General features: G+C 43.4%; 2 protein-coding genes across 3 annotated transcripts in view; one reads left to right on the forward strand and one right to left on the reverse strand.

Annotated features, from left to right (window-relative positions):
* Positions 1-9,545, reverse strand: part of dok1b (docking protein 1b) — a 29,892-nt gene extending 20,347 nt beyond the window's left edge. The window contains exon 1 of the mRNA XM_020475300.2: positions 9,055-9,545. Within this exon, the coding sequence (XP_020330889.2) occupies positions 9,055-9,111 (57 nt within the window). The 5' untranslated portion in view covers positions 9,112-9,545. The remainder of the gene's footprint in view (positions 1-9,054) is intronic.
* A 944-nt stretch (positions 9,546-10,489) lies between these two features.
* Positions 10,490-21,756, forward strand: part of nagk (N-acetylglucosamine kinase) — an 18,386-nt gene continuing 7,119 nt past the window's right edge. Inside the window, exons 1-6 of one of the 2 annotated variants that reach the window (XM_031791735.1) lie at positions 10,490-10,605; positions 10,926-11,010; positions 11,713-11,811; positions 19,351-19,492; positions 19,726-19,836; positions 20,057-20,169. In XM_031791735.1, the coding sequence (XP_031647595.1) occupies positions 10,577-10,605; positions 10,926-11,010; positions 11,713-11,811; positions 19,351-19,492; positions 19,726-19,836; positions 20,057-20,169 (579 nt within the window). In that variant the 5' untranslated portion in view covers positions 10,490-10,576. The remainder of the gene's footprint in view (positions 10,606-10,925; positions 11,011-11,712; positions 11,812-19,350; positions 19,493-19,725; positions 19,837-20,056; positions 20,170-21,756) is intronic. The other variant, XM_031791736.1, reaches the window with a different exon arrangement.

Below are 21,756 nucleotides of genomic sequence, written 5' to 3' on the forward strand. Positions count from 1 at the left end.
TCTGTAGGTAATCTGTAGGTATAATCTGTAGGTATCTGTAGGTATAATCTGTAGGTAATCTGTAGGTATAATCTGTAGGTAATCTGTAGGTATAATCTGTAGGTAATCTGTAGGTATTCTTTAGGTATAATCTGTAGGTAATCTTTAGGTATAATCTGTAGGTAATCTTTAGGTATAATCTGTAGGTAATCTTTAGGTAATCTGTAGGTATAATTTGGTGTCTCTGCATGCAGTATCCTGGTATGTTGTGTTGACATGACGATACTAAATGAACGAGCCAGCAGCACCAAATAAGGCAACGGTACAAGCATCAACCGCTAATACTGAATGGAAATTATGCAAATGAACTGATAGAGAGAGAGAGAGAGAGAGAGAGAGAGGGGGACATGGACTTCCTCAAACCTGTGTCCTTTTAAAATAAATCATGTGTGTGTTTTCCGCTTTCTGCAGCTGCATTTCTCCAAACAAAAAGAGACTCACATTTACCTTTAACAAATAATATCTCACTTCTCTCCCGCCCGGCAATCAATCACATTTCATAGTGTAGAGTGGAGGGTGTTATAGTGTAGAGTGGAGGGTGGAGGGTGTTATAGTGTAGAGTGGAGGGGTTTATAAGTGTAATAGTGGAGGGGTTATAGTGTAGAGTGGAGGGTGTTAAGCGGAGGGTGTTATAGTTTATAGTGTAGGATGAGGGTGTTATGTGTAGAAGTGGAGGGTGTATAGTGTAGCGGGAGGTTGGTTTATAGTGTTTAGAGTGGAGGGTGGAGGGTGGTATAGTTAGCGTGGGGGTGTTTAAGGTAGAGTGGAGGGTGTTATAGGTTAGAGTGGAGCGGTGTGATAGTGTGGTGGAGGGTGTTATAGTGTAGAGTGGGAGGGTGTTATAGTGTAGAGTGGAGGGTGTTATAGTGTAGAGCTGGAGGGTTGTTATAGGTAGAGTGGAGGGTGTTCTAGTGTTTAGAGTGGAGGGTAGTGTAGTGTAGAGTGGAGGGTGTTATAGTGTAGAGTGGAGGGTGTTATAGTGTAGAGTGGAGGGTGTTATAGTGTAGAGTGGAGGGTGGAGGGTGTTATAGTGTAGAGTGGAGGGTGTTATAGTGTAGAGTGGAGGGTGTTATAGTGTAGAGTGGAGGGTGTTATAGTGTAGAGTGGAGGGTGTTATAGTGTAGAGTGGAGGGTGTTATAGTGTAGAGTGGAGGGTGTTATAGTGTAGAGTGGAGGGTGTTATAGTGTAGAGTGGAGGGTGTTATAGTGTAGAGTGGAGGGTGTTATAGTGTAGAGTGGAGGGTGTTATAGTGTAGAGTGGAGGGTGTTATAGTGTAGAGTGGAGGGTGGAGGGTGTTATAGTGTAGAGTGGAGGGTGTTATAGTGTAGAGTGGAGGGTGTTATAGTGTAGAGTGGAGGGTGTTATAGTGTAGAGTGGAGGGTGTTATAGTGTAGAGTGGAGGGTGTTATAGTGTAGAGTGGAGGGTGTTATAGTGTAGAGTGGAGGGTGTTATAGTGTAGAGTGGAGGGTGTTATAGTGTAGAGTGGAGGGTGTTATAGTGTAGAGTGGAGGGTGTTATAGTTATAGTGTAGAGTGGAGGGTGTTATAGTTATATGGTAGAGTGGAGGGTGTTATAGTGTAGAGTGGAGGGTGTTATAGTGTAGAGTGGAGGGTGTTATAGTGTAGAGTGGAGGGTGTTATAGTGTAGAGTGGAGGGTGTTATAGTTATAGTGTAGAGTGGAGGGTGTTATAGTGTAGAGTGGAGGGTGTTATAGTGTAGAGTGGAGGGTGTTATAGTGTAGAGTGGAGGGTGTTATAGTGTAGAGTGGAGGGTGTTATAGTGTAGAGTGGAGGGTGGAGGGTGTTATAGTGTAGAGTGGAGGGTGTTATAGTGTAGAGTGGAGGGTGTTATAGTGTAGAGTGGAGGGTGTTATAGTGTAGAGTGGAGGGTGTTATAGTGTAGAGTGGAGGGTGTTATAGTGTAGAGTGGAGGGTGTTATAGTGTAGAGTGGAGGGTGTTATAGTGTAGAGTGGAGGGTGTTATAGTGTAGAGTGGAGGGTGTTATAGTGTAGAGTGGAGGGTGTTATAGTGTAGAGTGGAGGGTGTTATAGTTATAGTGTAGAGTGGAGGGTGTTATAGTTATATGGTAGAGTGGAGGGTGTTATAGTGTAGAGTGGAGGGTGTTATAGTGTAGAGTGGAGGGTGTTATAGTGTAGAGTGGAGGGTGTTATAGTGTAGAGTGGAGGGTGTTATAGTGTAGAGTGGAGGGTGTTATAGTTATAGTGTAGAGTGGAGGGTGTTATAGTTATAGTGTAGAGTGGAGGGTGTTATAGTTATAGTGTAGAGTGGAGGGTGTTATAGTGTAGAGTGGAGGGTGTTATAGTGTAGAGTGGAGGGTGTTATAGTGTAGAGTGGAGGGTGTTATAGTGTAGAGTGGAGGGTGTTATAGTGTAGAGTGGAGGGTGTTATAGTTATATGGTAGAGTGGAGGGTGTTATAGTGTAGAGTGGAGGGTGTTATAGTGTAGAGTGGAGGGTGTTATAGTGTAGAGTGGAGGGTGTTATAGTGTAGAATGGAGGGTGTTATAGTGTAGAGTGGAGGGTGTTATAGTGTAGAGTGGAGGGTGTTATAGTGTAGAGTGGAGGGTGTTATAGTGTAGAGTGGAGGGTGTTATAGTGTAGAGTGGAGGGTGTTATAGTGTAGAGTGGAGGGTGTTATAGTGTAGAGTGGAGGGTGTTATAGTGTAGAGTGGAGGGTGTTATAGTGTAGAGTGGAGGGTGTTATAGTTATAGTGTAGAGTGGAGGGTGTTATAGTTATATGGTAGAGTGGAGGGTGTTATAGTGTAGAGTGGAGGGTGTTATAGTGTAGAGTGGAGGGTGTTATAGTGTAGAGTGGAGGGTGTTATAGTGTAGAGTGGAGGGTGTTATAGTGTAGAGTGGAGGGTGTTATAGTGTAGAGTGGAGGGGTGTTATAGTGTAGAGTAGAGGGTGTTATAGTGTAGAGTGGAGGGTGTTATAGTGTAGAGTGGAGGGTGTTATAGTGTAGAGTGGAGGGTGTTATAGTTATAGTGTAGAGTGGAGGGTGTTATATGGTAGAGTGGAGGGTGTTATAGTGTAGAGTGGAGGGTGTTATAGTGTAGAGTGGAGGGTGTTATTGTGTAGAGTGGAGGGTGTTATAGTGTAGAGTGGAGGGTGTTATAGTGTAGAGTGGAGGGTGTTATAGTGTAGAGTGGAGGGTGTTATAGTGTAGAGTGGAGGGTGTTATAGTGTAGAGTGGAGGGTGTTATAGTGTAGAGTGGAGGGTGTTATAGTGTAGAGTGGAGGGTGTTATAGTTATAGCCCAGTACAGTGTTGTCTGACCAGATGAATAGACTGAGAAAATTGTTAGAGCATTACACACGCTAACACACCCACACACAGACAGACACCCACACACAGACAGACAGACACCCACACACAGACAGAGACACCCACACACACACAGACACCTACACACAGACAGACAGACACCCACACACACACAGACAGACACCCACACACACACAGACAGACACCCACACACAGACAGACACCCACACACACACAGACAGACACCCACACACACACAGAGACACCTACACACACACCCACACACAGACACCTACACACACACCCACACACAGACACCTACACACACACCCACACAGACACCTACACACACACACACCTACACACACCCACCTACACACACCTACACACACACACACAACTGACAAAACGTTATACAAGCCCAAACGTGCAAGCACAATCACTGTGTCAACAGTTCTCCTGCCCAGTGTGTGTGTGTGTGTGTGTGTGTGTGAGACATAGCAGTGTGTAAATAATACTACTACTAATACAGTGTAACCTCAGGAGCCTGTCTGGCTGGGTTTCACCTCTGCTTCATCTCAACTGGTACACTATTCCTTCGTGCTCTACTTTTGACCCACGGGCACTACTTAGGGAACTAGGCACTATTTTGGGCAGTAGGACCATACAAGGGTGTTTACTGTCACCCCTCTTTTTATTCCTCTACACCAGCGTTTCCTAAACTCCCTTTTTTTTTTTTACAAAATCCACCAGAGACAATACTTCCTCGGGAAACTGAACTCAAACCACAAATCAATATCCCTAACTTTTTACAGTTCTTTCAACGAGAGCGTTCTGTGTTTCTGGTTCACGTGCCTCTCTGTCAAGAAGAGGAACAACCTCCAGACCGTTACAAACACCTGATCTAAGACCAGGAGGAGAGGCCCATGACATCCTGGGGGACTGCAGGTCCTCAACCCACAGTTCCAACTGCTCCCCGTTGGACACCACCTGCTCGGTCTCAGGTGTTCCACCCAAAAGGCGCAAGGGCCTCGTTTGTGGCCTATGGCCATCTGCCTGGTTAACAGGACCATCAAGGATGACTATTCTAGAGATAGTTTAGCCATTAATTAACAACTTTTAGTTAGAATTTGAGTTTCTTTAGATTGAACCATGCACTTTTACCTTAATTTTTATACGGTCTGTTTGTGCTGTCTGAAGCACCCTGTCAGCCCCTCAGGGATTAATAAAGTTATATTGTATTAATGTCAGCCCTTCAGGGATTAATAAAGTTGTATTGTATTAATGTCAGCCCCTCAGGGATTAATAAAGTTGTATTGTATTAATGTCAGCCCCTCAGGGATTAATAAAGTTGTATTGTATTAATGTCAGCCCTTCAGGGATTAATAAAGTTATATTGTATTAATGTCAGCCGTTCAGGGATTAATAAAGTTGTATTAATGTCAGCCCTTCAGGGATTAATAAAGTTGTATTGTATTAATGTCAGCCCCTCAGGGATTAATAAAGTTGTATTGTATTAATGTCAGCCCCTCAGGGATTAATAAAGTTGTATTGTATTCATGTCAGCCCCTCAGGGATTAATAAAGTTGTATTGTATTAATGTCAGCCCTTCAGGGATTAATAAAGTTGTATTGTATTAATGTCAGCCCCTCAGGGATTAATAAAGTTGTATTGTATTTATACTGTAATAGCTTCTCTGATTTCTACACCCTCCAGGCCCTTAATAACACAACATATCCTCCATCCATCCACCACACCGTCTAGAGTCTGCTGCTGCAGGGTGTAGACAAGCAGCTGCCTGTCTCTCAGTGTGTGTGGAGGCTGGTGGGAGGAGCTATTGGAGGACGGGCTCATTGTAATGTCTGGAAAGGTACAAATGGAACAGAGTCAAACATCTGGTTTCCATGTTTCATCAGTTTAATATCTCCCCAATTTCATGATATTCCCGTACGAACTGCTTGGCACACTGCTCACTGTTTCCACCAATGTGTTAGAGGAAACACCGTACAACTGGCGACCGAAAACAGCATGCAGGCGCCCGGCCTGCCACAAGGACTCCCTAGAGCGCGATGGGACAAGGACATCCCGGCCGGCCAAACCCTCTCCTAACCCGGACGATGCTGGGCCAATTGTGCGCCGCCTCATGGGTCTCCCCGGTCACAGCCTGGGATCAAGCGCCTCGACGCCGTAGACCGCTGTGCCACTCGGGAGGCCCTGTTTGATACCGTTCCATTTATTCCATTGGAGTCATTCAAATGAGCCCAAACCTCCTTTTGCTTATCAGAAAGTCAAAGCTTATATCATCCTCCCCTGACTGCATTAGTAAGAAGTTTCAACAATCATGCATGCATAGATGCCTAGCTGACAAGACAAAAACACAATAATAATTCAAAATGAAGTAGGGTACAGTTAAGATCTATAGTAGGTGTATCTGTATGATTTCAAAAACGGGAATTGAGCAGTGCCCTACTATAAATGTACTTATGAAACCTTCAGACTTATTAGTAGTGCACAGTTGTGTCACATTTTCCAACCTCAAGACATGGTTGTATCAAAGTGTGTGTTCTCACCAACAGAACGGATGCTTACACAATCCTCCCTGTTTAAAATCTACCACCATCTGACACGGTCTACCACCATCTGACACCATTTAACACCATCTGACACCATGTAACACCGTCTAACACTGTCTGACACCATCTGACACGGTCTGCCACCATCTGACACCGTCTGACACTTCTACCACCATCTGACACCATTTAACACCATCTGACACCATTTAATACAGTCTACCGCCACCTGACACCGTCTGCCGCCATCTTACACCGTCTGCCACCATCTGCCACCATTTAATAATGTCTACCGCCACCTGACACCGTCTGCTACCATCTGCCACCATTTAATACTGTCTACCGCCACCTGACACCGTCTGCCACCATCTGCCACCATTTAATACTGTCTACCGCCACCTGACACCGTCTGCCACCATTTAATACTGTCTACCGCCACCTGACACCGTCTGCCATCATTTAATACCGTCTACCGCCACCTGACACCGTCTGCCGCCATCTGACACCATTTAATAACGTCTACCGCCACCTGACACCGTCTACCGCCATCTGACACCATCAGTCATAACCACACATAATAATAGACCATGGTACACTGATGGACCCACCAGAAAGAGAGAGATACAGAGAAATCTTTGACTATGTACAGACTCAGTGAGCATAGCCTTGCTATTGAGAAAGGCCGCCGTAGGCAGACCTGGCTCTCAAGAGAAGACAGGCTATGTGCCCACTGCCAACAAAATGAGGTGGAAACTGAGCTGCACTTCCTAACCTCCTGCCAAATGTATGACCATATTAGAGACACATATTTCCCTCAGATTACACAGACCCACAAAGATTTTGAAAACAAATTCATTGTTGATAAACTCCCATATCTACTGGGTGAAATTCCACAGTGTGCCATCACAGCAGCAATATTTGTGACCTGTTGCCACAAGAAAAGGGCAACCAGTGAAGAACACACACCGTTGTAAATACATGTATTTTCCCTTTTGTACTCTAACTATTTACAAATGGTTACAACACTGTATATAGACATAATATAACATTCAAAATGTCTTTGTTCTTTTAGAACTTCTGTGAGTGTAATGTTTACTGTTCACTTTTATTGTTTATTTCACTTTTGTTTATCCATTTCACTTGCTTTGGCAATATAAACATATGTTTCCCATGCCAATAAAACCCCTTGAATTGAATTGAGAGAGAAACAGAGAGACAGAGAAAAAGAGAGCGAGAGAAAGAGTACAAAGAGGCCTCTTACAGACCAGTGACCGTGTGTTACTATTAATGTTCATATACAGGCCAGGGTGCTCTAGGGCAAGGTAGTTATATATATTTTTTTACCTTTATTTAACTAGGCAAGTCAGTTAGGGGCAGAACGACAGATTTGTACCTTGTCAGCTCGGAGATTTGAACTTGCAACCTTTCGGTTACTAGTCCAACGCTCTAACCACTAGGCTACCCTGCCGCCTGTATATAACCCTGCCGTTATATACAGGCCTGGGGGCTCTAGGGCAAGGTAGTTATATACAGGCCTGGGGGCTCTAGGGCAAGGTAGTTATATACAGGCCTGGGGGCTCTAGGGCAAGGTAGTTATATACAGGCCTGGGGGCTCTAGGGCAAGGTAGTTATATACAGGCCTGGGGGCTCTAGGGCAAGGTAGTTATATACAGGCCTGAGGGCTCTAGGGCAAGGTAGTTATATACAGGCCTGGGGGCTTTAGGGCAAGGTAGTTATATACAGGCCTGGGGGCTTTAGGGCAAGGTAGTTATATACAGGCCTGGGGGCTTTAGGGCAAGGTAGTTATATAGAGGCCTGGGGGCTTTAGGGCAAGGTAGTTATATAGAGGCCTGGGGGCTTTAGGGCAAGGTAGTTATATACAGGCATGGGGGCTTTAGGGCAAGGTAGTTATATACAGGCCTGGGGGCTTATAGGGCAAGGTAGTTATATACAGGCCTGGGGGCTTTAGGGCAAGGTAGTTATATACAGGCCTGGGGGCTTTAGGGCAAGGTAGTTATATAGAGGCCTGGGGGCTCTAGGGCAAGGTAGTTATATAGAGGCCTGGGGGCTCTAGGGCAAGGTAGTTATATACAGGCCTGGGGGCTTATAGAGCAAGGTAGTTATATACAGGCCTGGGGGCTTTAGGGCAAGGTAGTTATATACAGGCCTGGGGGCTTTAGGGCAAGGTAGTTATATACAGGCCTGGGGGCTTATAGAGCAAGGTAGTTATATACAGGCCTGGGGGCTTTAGGGCAAGGTAGTTATATACAGGCCTGGGGGCTTTAGGGCAAGGTAGTTATATAGAGGCCTGGGGGCTTATAGAGCAAGGTAGTTATATACAGGCCTGGGGGCTCTAGGGCAAGGTAGTTATATACAGGCCTGGGGGCTTTAGGGCAAGGTAGTTATATACATGACCTGGGGGCTTTAGGGCAAGGTAGTTATATACAGGCCTGGGGGCTTTAGGGCAAGGTAGTTATATACAGACTGAAAGATATAACATGAATGTCCTCTATTGACTCTTATTAAATACTTAGTAATAGTGATACTTGATAAGATTGTGTTATGGTTTCTTAATAAAAACGCATACACATTACACACACAGTAATAGGCCTACTAAGTTGCAGCTGACACTGCAGAGAAAAAAAAACTACTCCAATATTGAAGCTGAAACAGACTGAATAAACACTGACAGTACTACTATACATTCAGGTTTAGACTGCTCTAAACCTAGACCTATCCGTCAGCAAACAGTTGAAATGAGTTGATGGCTATAGGGCAATATCATGTCCAAACATTGATGCTGAGTTGCAATAGAGAGCTAAACTGGTCCCTTCTCTACTTCCTCTTGTTGTGGAACTCGTTCGGCAATACGATTTTGCATAATATCAAAACTAAATCTTTGACATGGGATGTAAATTCGGCTACAATGGTTTGCGGGATGGTCGGGCCCGGCGTCTGAACATAACTGGATACAATAGCTTACTTTAATTGGATCAATGTGTGCTCTATGACGTAGAAGAACGTTCCCAAGTCCAGTCCGCGACGGTTAACAACCGGATAGGGCCATTCTGTATTTTTCCTCTTCAACTTGAAAACACTTTTAGTGGGCTATGACAAGTTAGAATTACGTAGCTTTAAAATATTTTATTGTCTTACCTTGCCAAACTTCTGATGTTGAACGTAAAGTTGTCCCTCTTTTACGTGGGTATCCATCTCCAAAGTTCGGACCCCCCGTCCCAAGAACTAGGAATAATCTCGAATTTGACACCACTTTTCGGTTACTTTTCCTTCTCTGTCTGAACTTCCTCCAACTCAAGTTTACTTACTTCCGCAAACAACGCGCTTTTCTCAACATTCCGAGGCATTTAAAGTATTTTAATACAATTAATACATGTTTAAAACGGGGGGAAAGTACCCTCTGGTCTTGAAAAAGTTGTTATCTAACGTCCTGAAAACCTGACGGTAATGTTATTGTCTGTCGCTTGTCGCCACCCGCCGCTCCCTCTTCCTCCTTGTGCCCCGCGTGCCGTCTGTCCACGCAGTCTGGCGTGCATGATGAGTGCACTGCACCGCTCTCTCCTCTGTTCCTCTCTCTTCTCCTCCCACCTCCTCGTTTTGCACTCCGTCTGACAGCATGAGGACAACAGCAGAGCAGCATAGTTCAACAGCTGGCTCACAGGGCCACACACACGTTTGACTTATGTTTATTTGTTAATGAATTATTTCGGAAAGAAATAGAATGTGCTTAACGTGAGTAGAGGTGCAACCTAAAAAGCGCAATCCTCGCTCACCATGAAAAATAGGTCGTTTTATTAGATACATTTTAAAGATTGACGTTTCAACTTTCAATAGCCTTCTTCAGTATAATTACAATGAGAATGGACAGGTTCATACCGGGCATTCTTTCAAAATAAAAATTAGCATTGCAACATTTTGTGCATAATGCATTTGAATTCAGAGTCCATTTATTTTATGAATTGGAATCCAAATAATAGGCCTGCATTGATCCTTCATGTGTTGACTTGGTTGTGCCCAGGTTTGCTCAACATATAGACAATGCGTGTGCCTTTTGCCAAGATGTCACACAGGAATTATGTGTGTTTGTATTCTTTGTGAAATTACATAATATCTCTACTTGACCTCTCCGGCTGACTCAACACACCTTGTCCCCAGATCTTTATCACCAAAATAACAGCCATGCAATCTTTATAACTCGCTCGCTCTCTCTCTCACACACAAATACACACAAATACACAGAATATTTTGTACTATTCTTGTGGGAACCTAAAATTGATTTCCATTCAAAATCGTATTTTCCCAAACCTAACCCCTAAGCCTAAAATACCCGTTGCCCCTCCCCTCCCCTCCCCATTCTTCATTGGCATGGGAAACATGTATCCATTCAATTTCAACTTGTGTAATTCCGCCCCCTGCTGGTTATTAGGCAATATTGCGACACTGAGCCCCAGAGTAGATACCAGAATAGCTCCTAAGTGAAACTGGGCGTTTAATGTAATTATTTACAAGGCATGGACATCATAAGATCCTCCCGCAATAAAACTGATTATATAAAAGTTATTTAAAAAAATGTCAAAGTCTAAACTGTATAATGTGATCTGATTGGATCAGAAACTGAAGTGACGTGTCACATGATCGAAACAGGAAAAAGAGAGAAGCAATGGCTGTAGTGTTCGGTGGTGTTGAAGGGTGAGTCTCTAATAAACCATTTTTATCCGGTAATAATTTGAATGAAAACGTGTTATCGGGCAGAAATAGCGCAGAACTGATTAGGGCAAAAGGCTGTGCTGTTGTTTGATTGTCACATAGAACATAAACCTGTCTGACTAAACTCTACACCAACGATTCATCAGACACTTCCTTTCACCAGGGGGTGGAGTTTAGTCAGTTAAATTAAACATTCCTTTGTGACAATATCCATATTCTTAAGGAAAAGCTTCCTATTCATTTGATTTGTGTGTGCGCGGCGCTCCTGTCGGCCTGTCTGTGCGTGTCATCTATTGTAACAGTGGTGGGACCCACTCCAAGGCGGTATTGGTCTCTGAGAATGGGAAAATCCTTGCAGAGACAGACGGCCCCTCAACCAACCACTGGGTGAGATGACAGATCTAGGATCAGTTTACCATATTCCATAGCCTGATGTTAACCGTTAGGTGGTTAAAGTAAAGCTGACCACAGATCAGCCGAAGCACCTCAACCAACCACTGAATGAGACCACAGAACTGACAGTACACTTTTATTATGACAGCGAGTAGATTCCAATGTACAGGAAATGAGTTCCGGCACCTCAAATGTTCTACTGCTTGAGTTCCTGCACCCCTTGTAGATTATTGGCTTAGAAATACTATCTGGCATCTAAATTAAAACATAATCGGCATCTATTTCAGTCCAACCACTTGTAAGTGCTGATCTGAAGTCAGCTTTGTGTTTTCCCTCCTAATTATTAAGGTCAGGATTTAGAGATGGTAAGCTGGTCTTAGATCTGTGCATAGAAGTGTGAAGAAAGAGGACGTTAAGCTTCTATTAAAGTCATGAGTGGTTCTTCTACATTATGAAACGTTTCATGAGTGATGACTATGTGTTGTCTTTCAGTTGGTGGGTGATTACTGTATGTGTTGTCTTTCAGTTGGTGGGTGTTGACTGTATGTGTTGTCTTTCAGTTGGTGGGTGTTGACTGTATGTGTTGTCTTTCAGTTGGTGGGTGATGACTGTATGTGTTGTCTTTCAGTTGGTGGGTGATGACTGTATGTGATGTCTTTCAGTTAGTGGGTGTTGACTGTGTGTGTTGTCTTTCAGTTGGTGGGTGTTGACAAGTGTATCGAGGCCATCAACGACATGGTCCAGAAAGCCAAAATAGAAGCGGGGCTAGACCCAGACACACCTCTCCACTCTCTGGTGAATCAATTCATGATTTTAATGCAAAAATCGAATCTAAAGCCTAATATACAAGCATTTCACTACATCTGCTAAATATGTGTATGTGACCAATCAAATTAGGTTTGATTAGATTTTGATATACTATTTACTAGCTCTGTTAGCTACTCAAAATGGCGATCCTGAGCACTTGTATTGAGTGTATACTTTGCGAAGCATCTACACAGAATCACCTTTTTTTTGTGTAGCTAATTGTAGTTCTTGGGTTGTGTATTGTGTAGGCTAATCGTTACTAAGGCTTAAGGTCAATTCCATGTATATATAAAATATAGACCCATCAGCACCAACGTGCAATTCATAGGAGCATGTCAAATTGAGGCAAATGAAAGCTAAGAGTTTATATGTTTTACAAATTAAGGAATATATACATTTTTCAACCTAAAAATTGGGGAAATTCAAAGGGATCTTTTTTTTTTTTTATCATAAAAAGTATCAAACTCATCAGAAATGCATGGAAACACAATAATGTTGAAGACCCGTGACAGCTAATATCAACACCTATATTTACTGTTGGATCACTTTTTCTCCCTTCTGTAACTTTAAGAAACATTTCCCCTCCGTAGGAACATTAAGGAACATTCCCCTCCGTAGGAACATTAAGGAACATTCCCCTCCGTAGGAACATTAAGGAACATTCCCCCTTCCGTAGTAACATTAAGGAACATTCCCCCCGTAGTAACATTCCCCTTCCGTAGTAACATTAAGGAACATTCCCCTGTAGTAACATTAAGGAACATTCCCCTCCTGTAGTAACATTAAGGAACATTCCCCTTCCCGTAGTAACATTAAGGAACATTCCCCTTCCCGTAGTAACATTAAGGAACATTCCCCTCCGTAGGAACATTAAGGAACATTCCCCTTCCCGTAGTAACATTAAGGAACATTCCCCTTCCCGTAGTAACATTAAGGAACATTTCCCCTCCCGTAGTAACATTAAGGAACATTAAGGAACATTCCCCTTCCCGTAGTAACATTAAGGAACATCCCCTTCCTGTAGTAACATTAAGGAACATTCCCCTCCGTAGTAACATTAAGGAACATTCCCCTCCCGTAGTAACATTAAGGAACATTTCCCCTCCCGTAGTAACATTAAGGAACATTAAGGAACATTCCCCTTCCCGTAGTAACATTAAGGAACATCCCCTTCCTGTAGTAACATTAAGGAACATTTCCCCTCCCGTAGTAACATTAAGGAACATTAAGGAACATCCCCCTGTAGTAGTAACATTCCCCTTCCGTAGTAACATTAAGGAACATTCCCCCTCCGTAGTAACATTAAGGAACATTCCCCTGTAGTAACATTAAGGAACATTCCCCTTCTGTAGTAACATTAAGGAACATTAAGGAACATTCCCCTTCCGTAGTAACATTAAGGAACATTCCCCCTCCTGTAGTAACATTAAGGAACATTCCCCTCCTGTAGTAACATTAAGGAACATTCCCCTCCTGTAGTAACATTAAGGAACATTCCCCTCCTGTAGTAACATTAAGGAACATTCCCCTCCTGTAGTAACATTAAGGAACATTCCCCTGTAGTAACATTAAGGAACATTCCCCTTCCGTAGTAACATTAAGGAACATTCCCCTTCCGTAGTAACATTAAGGAACATTCCCACTCCGTAGTAACATTAAGGAACATTAAGGAACATTCCCCTCCCGTAGTAACATTAAGGAACATTCCCCTTCCGTAGTAACATTAAGGAACATTCCCACTCCGTAGTAACATTAAGGAACATTAAGGAACATTCCCCTTCCGTAGTAACATTAAGGAACATTCCCCTTCCGTAGTAACATTAAGGAACATTCCCCTCCCGTAGTAACATTAAGGAACATTCCCCTCCGTAGTAACATTAAGGAACATTCCCCTTCCGTAGTAACATTAAGGAACATTCCCCTCCTGTAGTAACATTAAGGAACATTCCCCTCCCGTAGTAACATTAAGGAACATTCCCCTCCGTAGTAACATTAAGGAACATTCCCCTCCCGTAGTAACATTAAGGAACATTAAGGAACATTCCCCTCCGTAGTAACATTAAGGAACATTCCCCTCCTGTAGTAACATTAAGGAACATTCCCCTCCCGTAGTAACATTAAGGAACATTAAGGAACATTCCCCTCCGTAGTAACATTAAGGAACATTCCCCTCCCGTAGTAACATTAAGGAACATTAAGGAACATTCCCCTCCGTAGTAACATTAAGGAACATTCCCCTCCTGTAGTAACATTAAGGAACATTCCCCTCCTGTAGTAACATTAAGGAACATTCCCCTCCCGTAGTAACATTAAGGAACATTAAGGAACATTCCCCTCCGTAGTAACATTAAGGAATATTCCCCTCCCGTAGTAACATTAAGGAACATTCCCCTCCCGTAGTAACATTAAGGAACATTCCCCTCCGTAGTAACATTAAGGAACATTCCCCTCCCGTAGTAACATTAAGGAACATTAAGGAACATTAAGGAACATTCCCCTCCGTAGTAACATTAAGAAACATTCCCCTCCTGTAGTAACATTAAGGAACATATCCCATGTAGTAACATTAAGGAACATTCCCCTTCCGTAGTAACATTAAGGAACATTCCCCTTCCGTAGTAACATTAAGGAACATTCCCCTCCTGTAGTAACATTAAGGAACATTCCCCTCCTGTAGTAACATTAAGGAACATTCCCCTTCCGTAGTAACATTAAGGAACATTAAGGAACATTCCCCTCCGTAGTAACATTAAGGAACATTCCCCTCCGTAGTAACATTAAGGAACATTCCCCTCCCGTAGGAACATTAAGGAACATTCCCCCTCCGTAGTAACATTAAGGAACATTCCCCCTCCGTAGTAACATTAAGGAACATTCCCCTCCCGTAGTAACATTAAGGAACATTCCCCTCCCGTAGTAACATTAAGGAACATTAAGGAACATTAAGGAACATTCCCCTCCGTAGTAACATTAAGAAACATTCCCCTCCTGTAGTAACATTAAGGAACATATCCCATGTAGTAACATTAAGGAACATTCCCCTTCCGTAGTAACATTAAGGAACATTCCCCTTCCGTAGTAACATTAAGGAACATTCCCCTCCTGTAGTAACATTAAGGAACATTCCCCTCCTGTAGTAACATTAAGGAACATTCCCCTTCCGTAGTAACATTAAGGAACATTAAGGAACATTCCCCTCCGTAGTAACATTAAGGAACATTCCCCTTCTGTAGTAACATTAAGGAACATTCCCCTCCCGTAGTAACATTAAGGAACATTCCCCTCCGTAGTAACATTAAGGAACATTCCCCTTCTGTAGTAACATTAAGGAACATTCCCCTTCTGTAGTAACATTAAGGAACATTCCCCTCCCGTAGTAACATTAAGGAACATATCCCACGTAGTAACATTAAGGAACATATCCCATGTAGTAACATTAAGGAACATTCCCCCTCCGTAGTAACATTAAGGAACATTCCCCTCCCGTAGTAACATTAAGGAACATATCCCATGTAGTAACATTAAGGAACATTCCCCTCCCGTAGTAACATTAAGGAACATTCCCCTCCTGTAGTAACATTAAGAAACATTCCCCTCCGTAGTAACATTAAGGAACATTCCCCTCCGTAGTAACATTAAGGAACATATCCCATGTAGTAACATTAAGGAATCATTGCCCTCCGTAGTAACATTAAGGAACATTCCCCTCCGTAGTAGCATTAAGGAACATTCCCCTTCCGTAGTAACATTAAGGAACATTAAGGAACATTCCCCTCCGTAGTAACATTAAGGAACATTCCCCTTCCGTAGTAACATTAAGGAACATTCCCCTCCCGTAGTAACATTAAGGAACATTCCCCTCCGTAGTAACATTAAGGAACATATCCCATGTAGTAACATTAAGGAACATTCCCCTCCTGTAGTAACATTAAGGAACATTCCCCTCCGTAGTAACATTAAGGAACATTCCCCTCCTGTAGTAACATTAAGGAACATTCCCCTCCGTAGTAACATTAAGGAACATATCCCATGTAGTAACATTAAGGAACATTAAGGAACATTCCCCTCCGTAGTAACATTAAGGAACATTCCCCTCCGTAGTAACATTAAGGAACATTCCCCTCCGTAGTAACATTAAGGAACATTCCCCTCCGTAGTAACATTAAGGAACATTCCCCTCCCGTAGTAACATTAAGGAACATTCCCCTCCGTAGTAACATTAAGGAACATTCCCCCCCGTAGTAACATTAAGGAACATTCCCCTCCCGTAGTAACATTAAGGAACATTCCCCTTCCGTAGTAACATTAAGGAACATTCCCCTCCCGTAGTAACATTAAGGAACATTCCCCTCCGTAGTAACATTAAGGAACATTAAGGAACATTCCCCTCCCGTAGTAACATTAAGGAACATTCCCCTCCCGTAGTAACATTAAGGAACATTCCCCTCCCGTAGTAACATTAAGGAACATTCCCCTCCCGTAGTAACATTAAGGAACATTCCCCTCCCGTAGTAACATTAAGGAACATATCCCATGTAGTAACATTAAGGAACATTCCCCTCCCGTAGTAACAGTAAGGAATCATTCCCCTCCCGTAGTAACAGTAAGGAATCATTGCCCTCCTGTAGTAACAGTAAGGAATCATTGCCTTGTGCCTTGAAATCCCACATATCTTTAAGATATGTTCTCATTTCTCTCCCTCATGAGGAGGGAGGATTAATGAAAGTTCACAGAAGTAACAAGTAAAAGTAGACCTACCAATTATTTAGTGTTTTTACTGATATACATTTTGTGTATGAATTATTAAATGATTCAAACTAAATTCTGTTACCAAATCGGTAATTGAATTTCCTAATAATCAGTAATGGATTTTCTGCAAATGAATTGGCTACAATGTGAAATGGCAGAGGTCTCAGACCCCAGTTAGGTCACCTGATACTGTCCTCCCCTTCCACTGGCATGCTGTTCTGTTCAGGTGATAACGGTTTTCTTTCACTTTCTCAAAGATAGACATCCAGATCAGACCAAATCTGAACCAACTATGTTTCACAAGTTAGGACAGTACAGTAGAGTACAGTACAGTAAAGTAGAGTACTGTACAGTAGAGTAGAATAGTAGATTATAGTTTAGTAGGGCACTAGAATTGAGTACTGTACTCTACTGAGCTCTACTCTACTGAGCTCTACTCTACTGAGCTCTGCTGTGCTCTACTGAGCTCTGCTGTGCTCTACTGAGCTCTGATGTGCTCTACTGAGCTCTACTTTACTGTACTCTACTGAGCTCTACTCTACTGAGCTCTATTGTACTCTACTGGGCTCTACTGTACTCTACTGAGCTCTACTGTACTCTACTGAGCTCTACTGTACTGTACTCTACTGAGCTCTACTGTACTGTACTCTACTGAGCTCTACTGTACTCGACTGAGCTCTACTGAGCTCTGCTGTGCTCTACTGAGCTCTGCTGTGCTCCACTGAGCTCTACTTTACTGTACTCTACTGAGCTCTACTCTACTGAGCTCTACTGTACTCTACTGGGCTCTACTGTACTCTACTGAGCTCTACTGTACTGTACTCTACTGAGCTCTACTGTACTGTACTCTACTGAGCTCTACTGTACTCTACTGAGCTCTACTGTACTCTACTGAGCTGTACTGTACTGAGCTGTACTGTACTGAGCTCTACTATACTGAGCTGTACTGAGCTCTACTGTACTGTACTGAGCTGTACTCTACTGTGCTCTACTCTACTGAGCTCTATTGTACTCTACTGGGCTCTACTGTACTCTACTGAGCTCTACTGTACTCTACTGAGCTCTACTGTACTGTACTCTACTGAGCTCTACTGTACTGTACTCTACTGAGCTCTACTGTACTCTACTGAGCTCTACTGTGCTCTACTGAGCTCTGCTGTGCTCTACTGAGCTCTGCTGTGCTCTACTGAGCTCTGCTGTGCTCTACTGAGCTCTACTTTACTGTACTCTACTGAGCTCTACTCTACTGAGCTCTATTGTACTCTACTGAGCTCTACTGTACTGAGCTCTACTGTACTGTACTCTACTGAGCTCTACTGTACTCTACTGAGCTCTACTGTACTCTACTGAGCTGTACTGTACTGAGCTCTACTGTACTGTACTGAGCTCTACTATACTGAGCTGTACTGAGCTCTACTGTACTGTACTGAGCTGTACTCTACTGTGCTCTACCGAGCTCTACTGTTAAGGGAATGTTTATCAATGATGACTAATTATGTATACATTCCAATCAGGACTGACTAGTCCAAATGCTATTATGTACTGTACATATATGAATTTTCTCTCTTGCTCCCTTTTCCAATTGTATATAATATAGTCAGGAGTTTAGAACAGTGCCTTGGTACAAATGAATGAACTATCTCTAGACTGTCTAGAATGCTATCTACACTGATGAATTGACCTTGGCTACAGGCGAGGAGGGAAGGCTCGAGAACTATAGGGCCTCTCTACCGGTGTCATGAAGAGATAGATCATTTAGAAAACGCTGATGTCATTTTCAGTTTATAACCTGTGTAAAAATGTGTATATACCAGTACTCTCTTGAATTAAACGCTGTTACCTGACTTTTAAGACCGGGGCTCTGTCCATTATTATAAAAAATATTGGGTCTTACAATCGCTTAGAATGCATTGACAGAGTATTTAATTCTGATTGGGAAACAATACATATTTAGAATTCCTTTATCTATTGTACTCTACTGAGCTCTACTGTACTCTACTGAGCTCTACTGTACTCTACTGAGCTCTACTGTACTGAGCTCTACTATACTGAGCTTTGCTGTACTCTACTGAGCTCTGCTGTACTGTGCTCTACTCTGATGTCCAAACTTGTGAAACATAGACGTCTATGATTGTTTCAGATTTGGTCCGGTCCAACCGAATTTGGTCTTGTTTGGGGGCGGAGCTCATTAAAATAATAGCCAGTGTGTAGAATAATACCCAAGTATGGAAAGGAGGATATTGGATATTTCTACCTTTGTACCTATTAGGATACATCACCATGAAGAGAATGACATTAATATCCATAATGATGTATTACTGTGGAGTACAGATCAGGGAACCATGATGAAATTCCGTTACAGGGCGTTAAATCCACTTCACTTATTGTAGTTCAATAACCAAAATATATATTTTTTCAAAACTCAAGGTGTGATGTCATAGCTGACGCCCCATTCTTTCTGCAGACGTCTGGGAATCTTAATTCAGCTGGTTTTTATTTTTTTAAACGGAGGGAGATTTTACCAAAATTCTGTTACCAAATTTAGCATCTGCACTTGTTCTTCCAGTAAAATGTGTTTTTGTAAAAATATTTGGTGTAAATTGTTTAAAGTAGTCCTTGTCCATAGAGTTATATGGTTTGTTAAAATTTGAAATCAATGGTTTTTGTTTGGCATACATTTTAAGTGAAGAATCTGAGTCCCAGCGCAAATCTGTTACTGTGTAATTGCCCCTTTTTACCAAGTAGGCTAACTAGTATGATAATATCTCGCTCTCCCAGGGAATGTCTCTTAGCGGAGGGGAACAGAAGGATGCTATTGAGAAGATAATCTGTGAGATGAAGAACAGGTTTCCTAAACTCAGCATCAATTATTACATCACCACCGATGCCATCGGCGCCATGGCAACAGCCAGCGACCGGGGTAACGGAACCATCTTGTTAACATAACTTTTTTTTTTATTGAAAGTGATAAATTAGGATTTGAAAGAATGATTTAATATGATCAATAGCCAGTATGAGAAGTGGATCTTGTAATCTGTGTGTGGTGTCCTTCGACTTAATTGTTGAAAGGAATGTTCACTGTCATTTTACAACTGTGTAGTATGACTTCACTCATCCCTCCATCTTTCTCTGCCCCTCTCACACTACATATAGGAGGTATAGTGTTGATCAGTGGGACTGGTTCTAACTGTAAGCTGGTGAACCCAGATGGAAGCCAGGTCGGCTGTGGAGGCTGGGGTCATATGATGGGGGACGAGGGGTCAGGTAGCCATGACGACAACAATCAACATAAACAGAAGTCCAATAAACTTGTCTTCTCTTATGATCACCTCTCTCTTTTCCTCCATTCATTTATTTTTTCATCCTACTGTTTCCCTCTTCTCCCCCCTTTTCCCTTCCATTCTCTTTCCCTCTTCTCCCCCCCCTTTTCCCTTCCATTCTCTTTCCCTCTTCTCCCCCTCCCCCTCTTTTCTCTCTCCATCAGCGTTCTGGATCTCCCACCTGGCAGTGAAGACTGTGTTCGATGCCAAAGACAACCTGGTCAAGCCCCATCATGATGTCACTCACGTCAAGAAGGTCATTGAGAATTACTTCCAGGTGAGAGGTCAACCGAAAGTACAACAGGAAATTAAATCGAGTAAAGGCTTAACTGAATGACAACCGAGACAGAATGCAATATGGGATTTCATTGAATAGTTTGGGCCGGGTGCTGCTGATCGGTTGCCCTAAACGATGCTTCTGATGACGGGTTTCAGTTGGTGGTGGAAGGTCGTTTGGTGGTGGTAGGGAGGTGGAAGGTCGTTTGGTGGTGGTAGAGAGGTGGAAGGTCGTTTGGTGGTGGTAGGGAGGTGGAAGGTCGTTTGGTGGTGGTAGGGAGGTGGAAGGTCGTTTGGTGGTGGTAGGGAGGTGGAAGGTCGTTTGGTGGTGGTAGGGAGGTGGAAGGTCGTTTGGTGGTGGAAGGTCGTTTGGTGGTGGTAGGGAGGTGGAAGGTCGTGTGGATGTGGAAGGTCGTTGGAAGTCTGCTGCTGCAAAACAGCAAGTGGGAGAAACATACCCATTAGATTTATACCCATTGGTTGAAAGGAAGGAAAGGGATTATTGCACCAGTGAGCTCATAGGTTAATCAGCAAGCGGGGTGCCATGCTCATAGACTGAAGTTAATAGGTGGAGGACATTCCCCTTGCTAATAGTGAAGGAGGAAGAAAGACATGACGTTATGCTGATGAGGTGACGTTATAAACACTACCCCATAAATGCCTGCTGTGCTGATGAGGTGACGTTATAAACACTACCCCATAAATGCCTGCTGTGCTGATGAGGTGACGTTATAAACACTACCCCATAAATGCCTGCTGTGCTGATGAGGTGACGTTATAAACACTACCCCATAAATGCCTGCTGTGCTGATGAGGTGACGTTATAAACACTACCCCAAAAATGCCTGCTGTGCTGATGAGGTAAGACAGGAAGCAATGTGAATTATGTTGCGTTTTCCCAATTAATTAAAAGTGCCAAGCCATTCAGGCCAGTCTTCCTGATTTTAAATCGGGTGTGAATGGCTTGGCACTTTAATTCATCAAGTAAACAGCATATTTTACATCTACATTATGTTTGAGTTGTTCATCTAACCTCTCTCCCTCCCCTTCCCTCTCTCTCCCTCCCTCCCCTTCCCTCTCTCTCTCCCTCCCTTCCCTCTCTCCCTCCCTCCCTCCCCTTCCCTCCCTCCCTCCCTCCCCTTCCCTCTCTCTCTCTCTCTCTCCTCTCTCCCCCCCTTCCCTCTCTGTCTCTCCTCCCCTTCCCTCTCTGTCTCTCTCCCTTCCCTCTCTGTCTCTCTCCCTTCCCCTCTCTGTCTCTTCTCTCCCTTCCCCCTCTCTGTCTCTCTCCCTTCCCCTCTCTGTCTCTCCTCCCTTCCCTCTCTCCTCCCTTCCCTCTCTCCTCCCTTCCCTCTCTCTCTCCCTTCCCTCTCTGTCGCTCTCCCTTCCTCTCTGTCTCTCTCCCTTCCCTCTCTGTCTCTCTCCCTTCCCTCTCTGTCTCTCTCCTTCCCTCTCTGTCTCTCTCCCTTCCCTCTCGTCTCTCTCCCTTCCCTCTCTGTCTCTCTCCCTTCCCTCTCTGTCTCTGTCTCTCTCCCTTCCCTCTCTGTCCCTCCCTTCCCTCTCCTCTCTCCCTTCCCTCTCTGTCTCTCTC

This window comes from Oncorhynchus kisutch, linkage group LG16, assembly GCF_002021735.2.
Source record: "Oncorhynchus kisutch isolate 150728-3 linkage group LG16, Okis_V2, whole genome shotgun sequence".
In the NCBI taxonomy this organism is placed as follows: domain Eukaryota; kingdom Metazoa; phylum Chordata; class Actinopteri; order Salmoniformes; family Salmonidae; genus Oncorhynchus; species Oncorhynchus kisutch.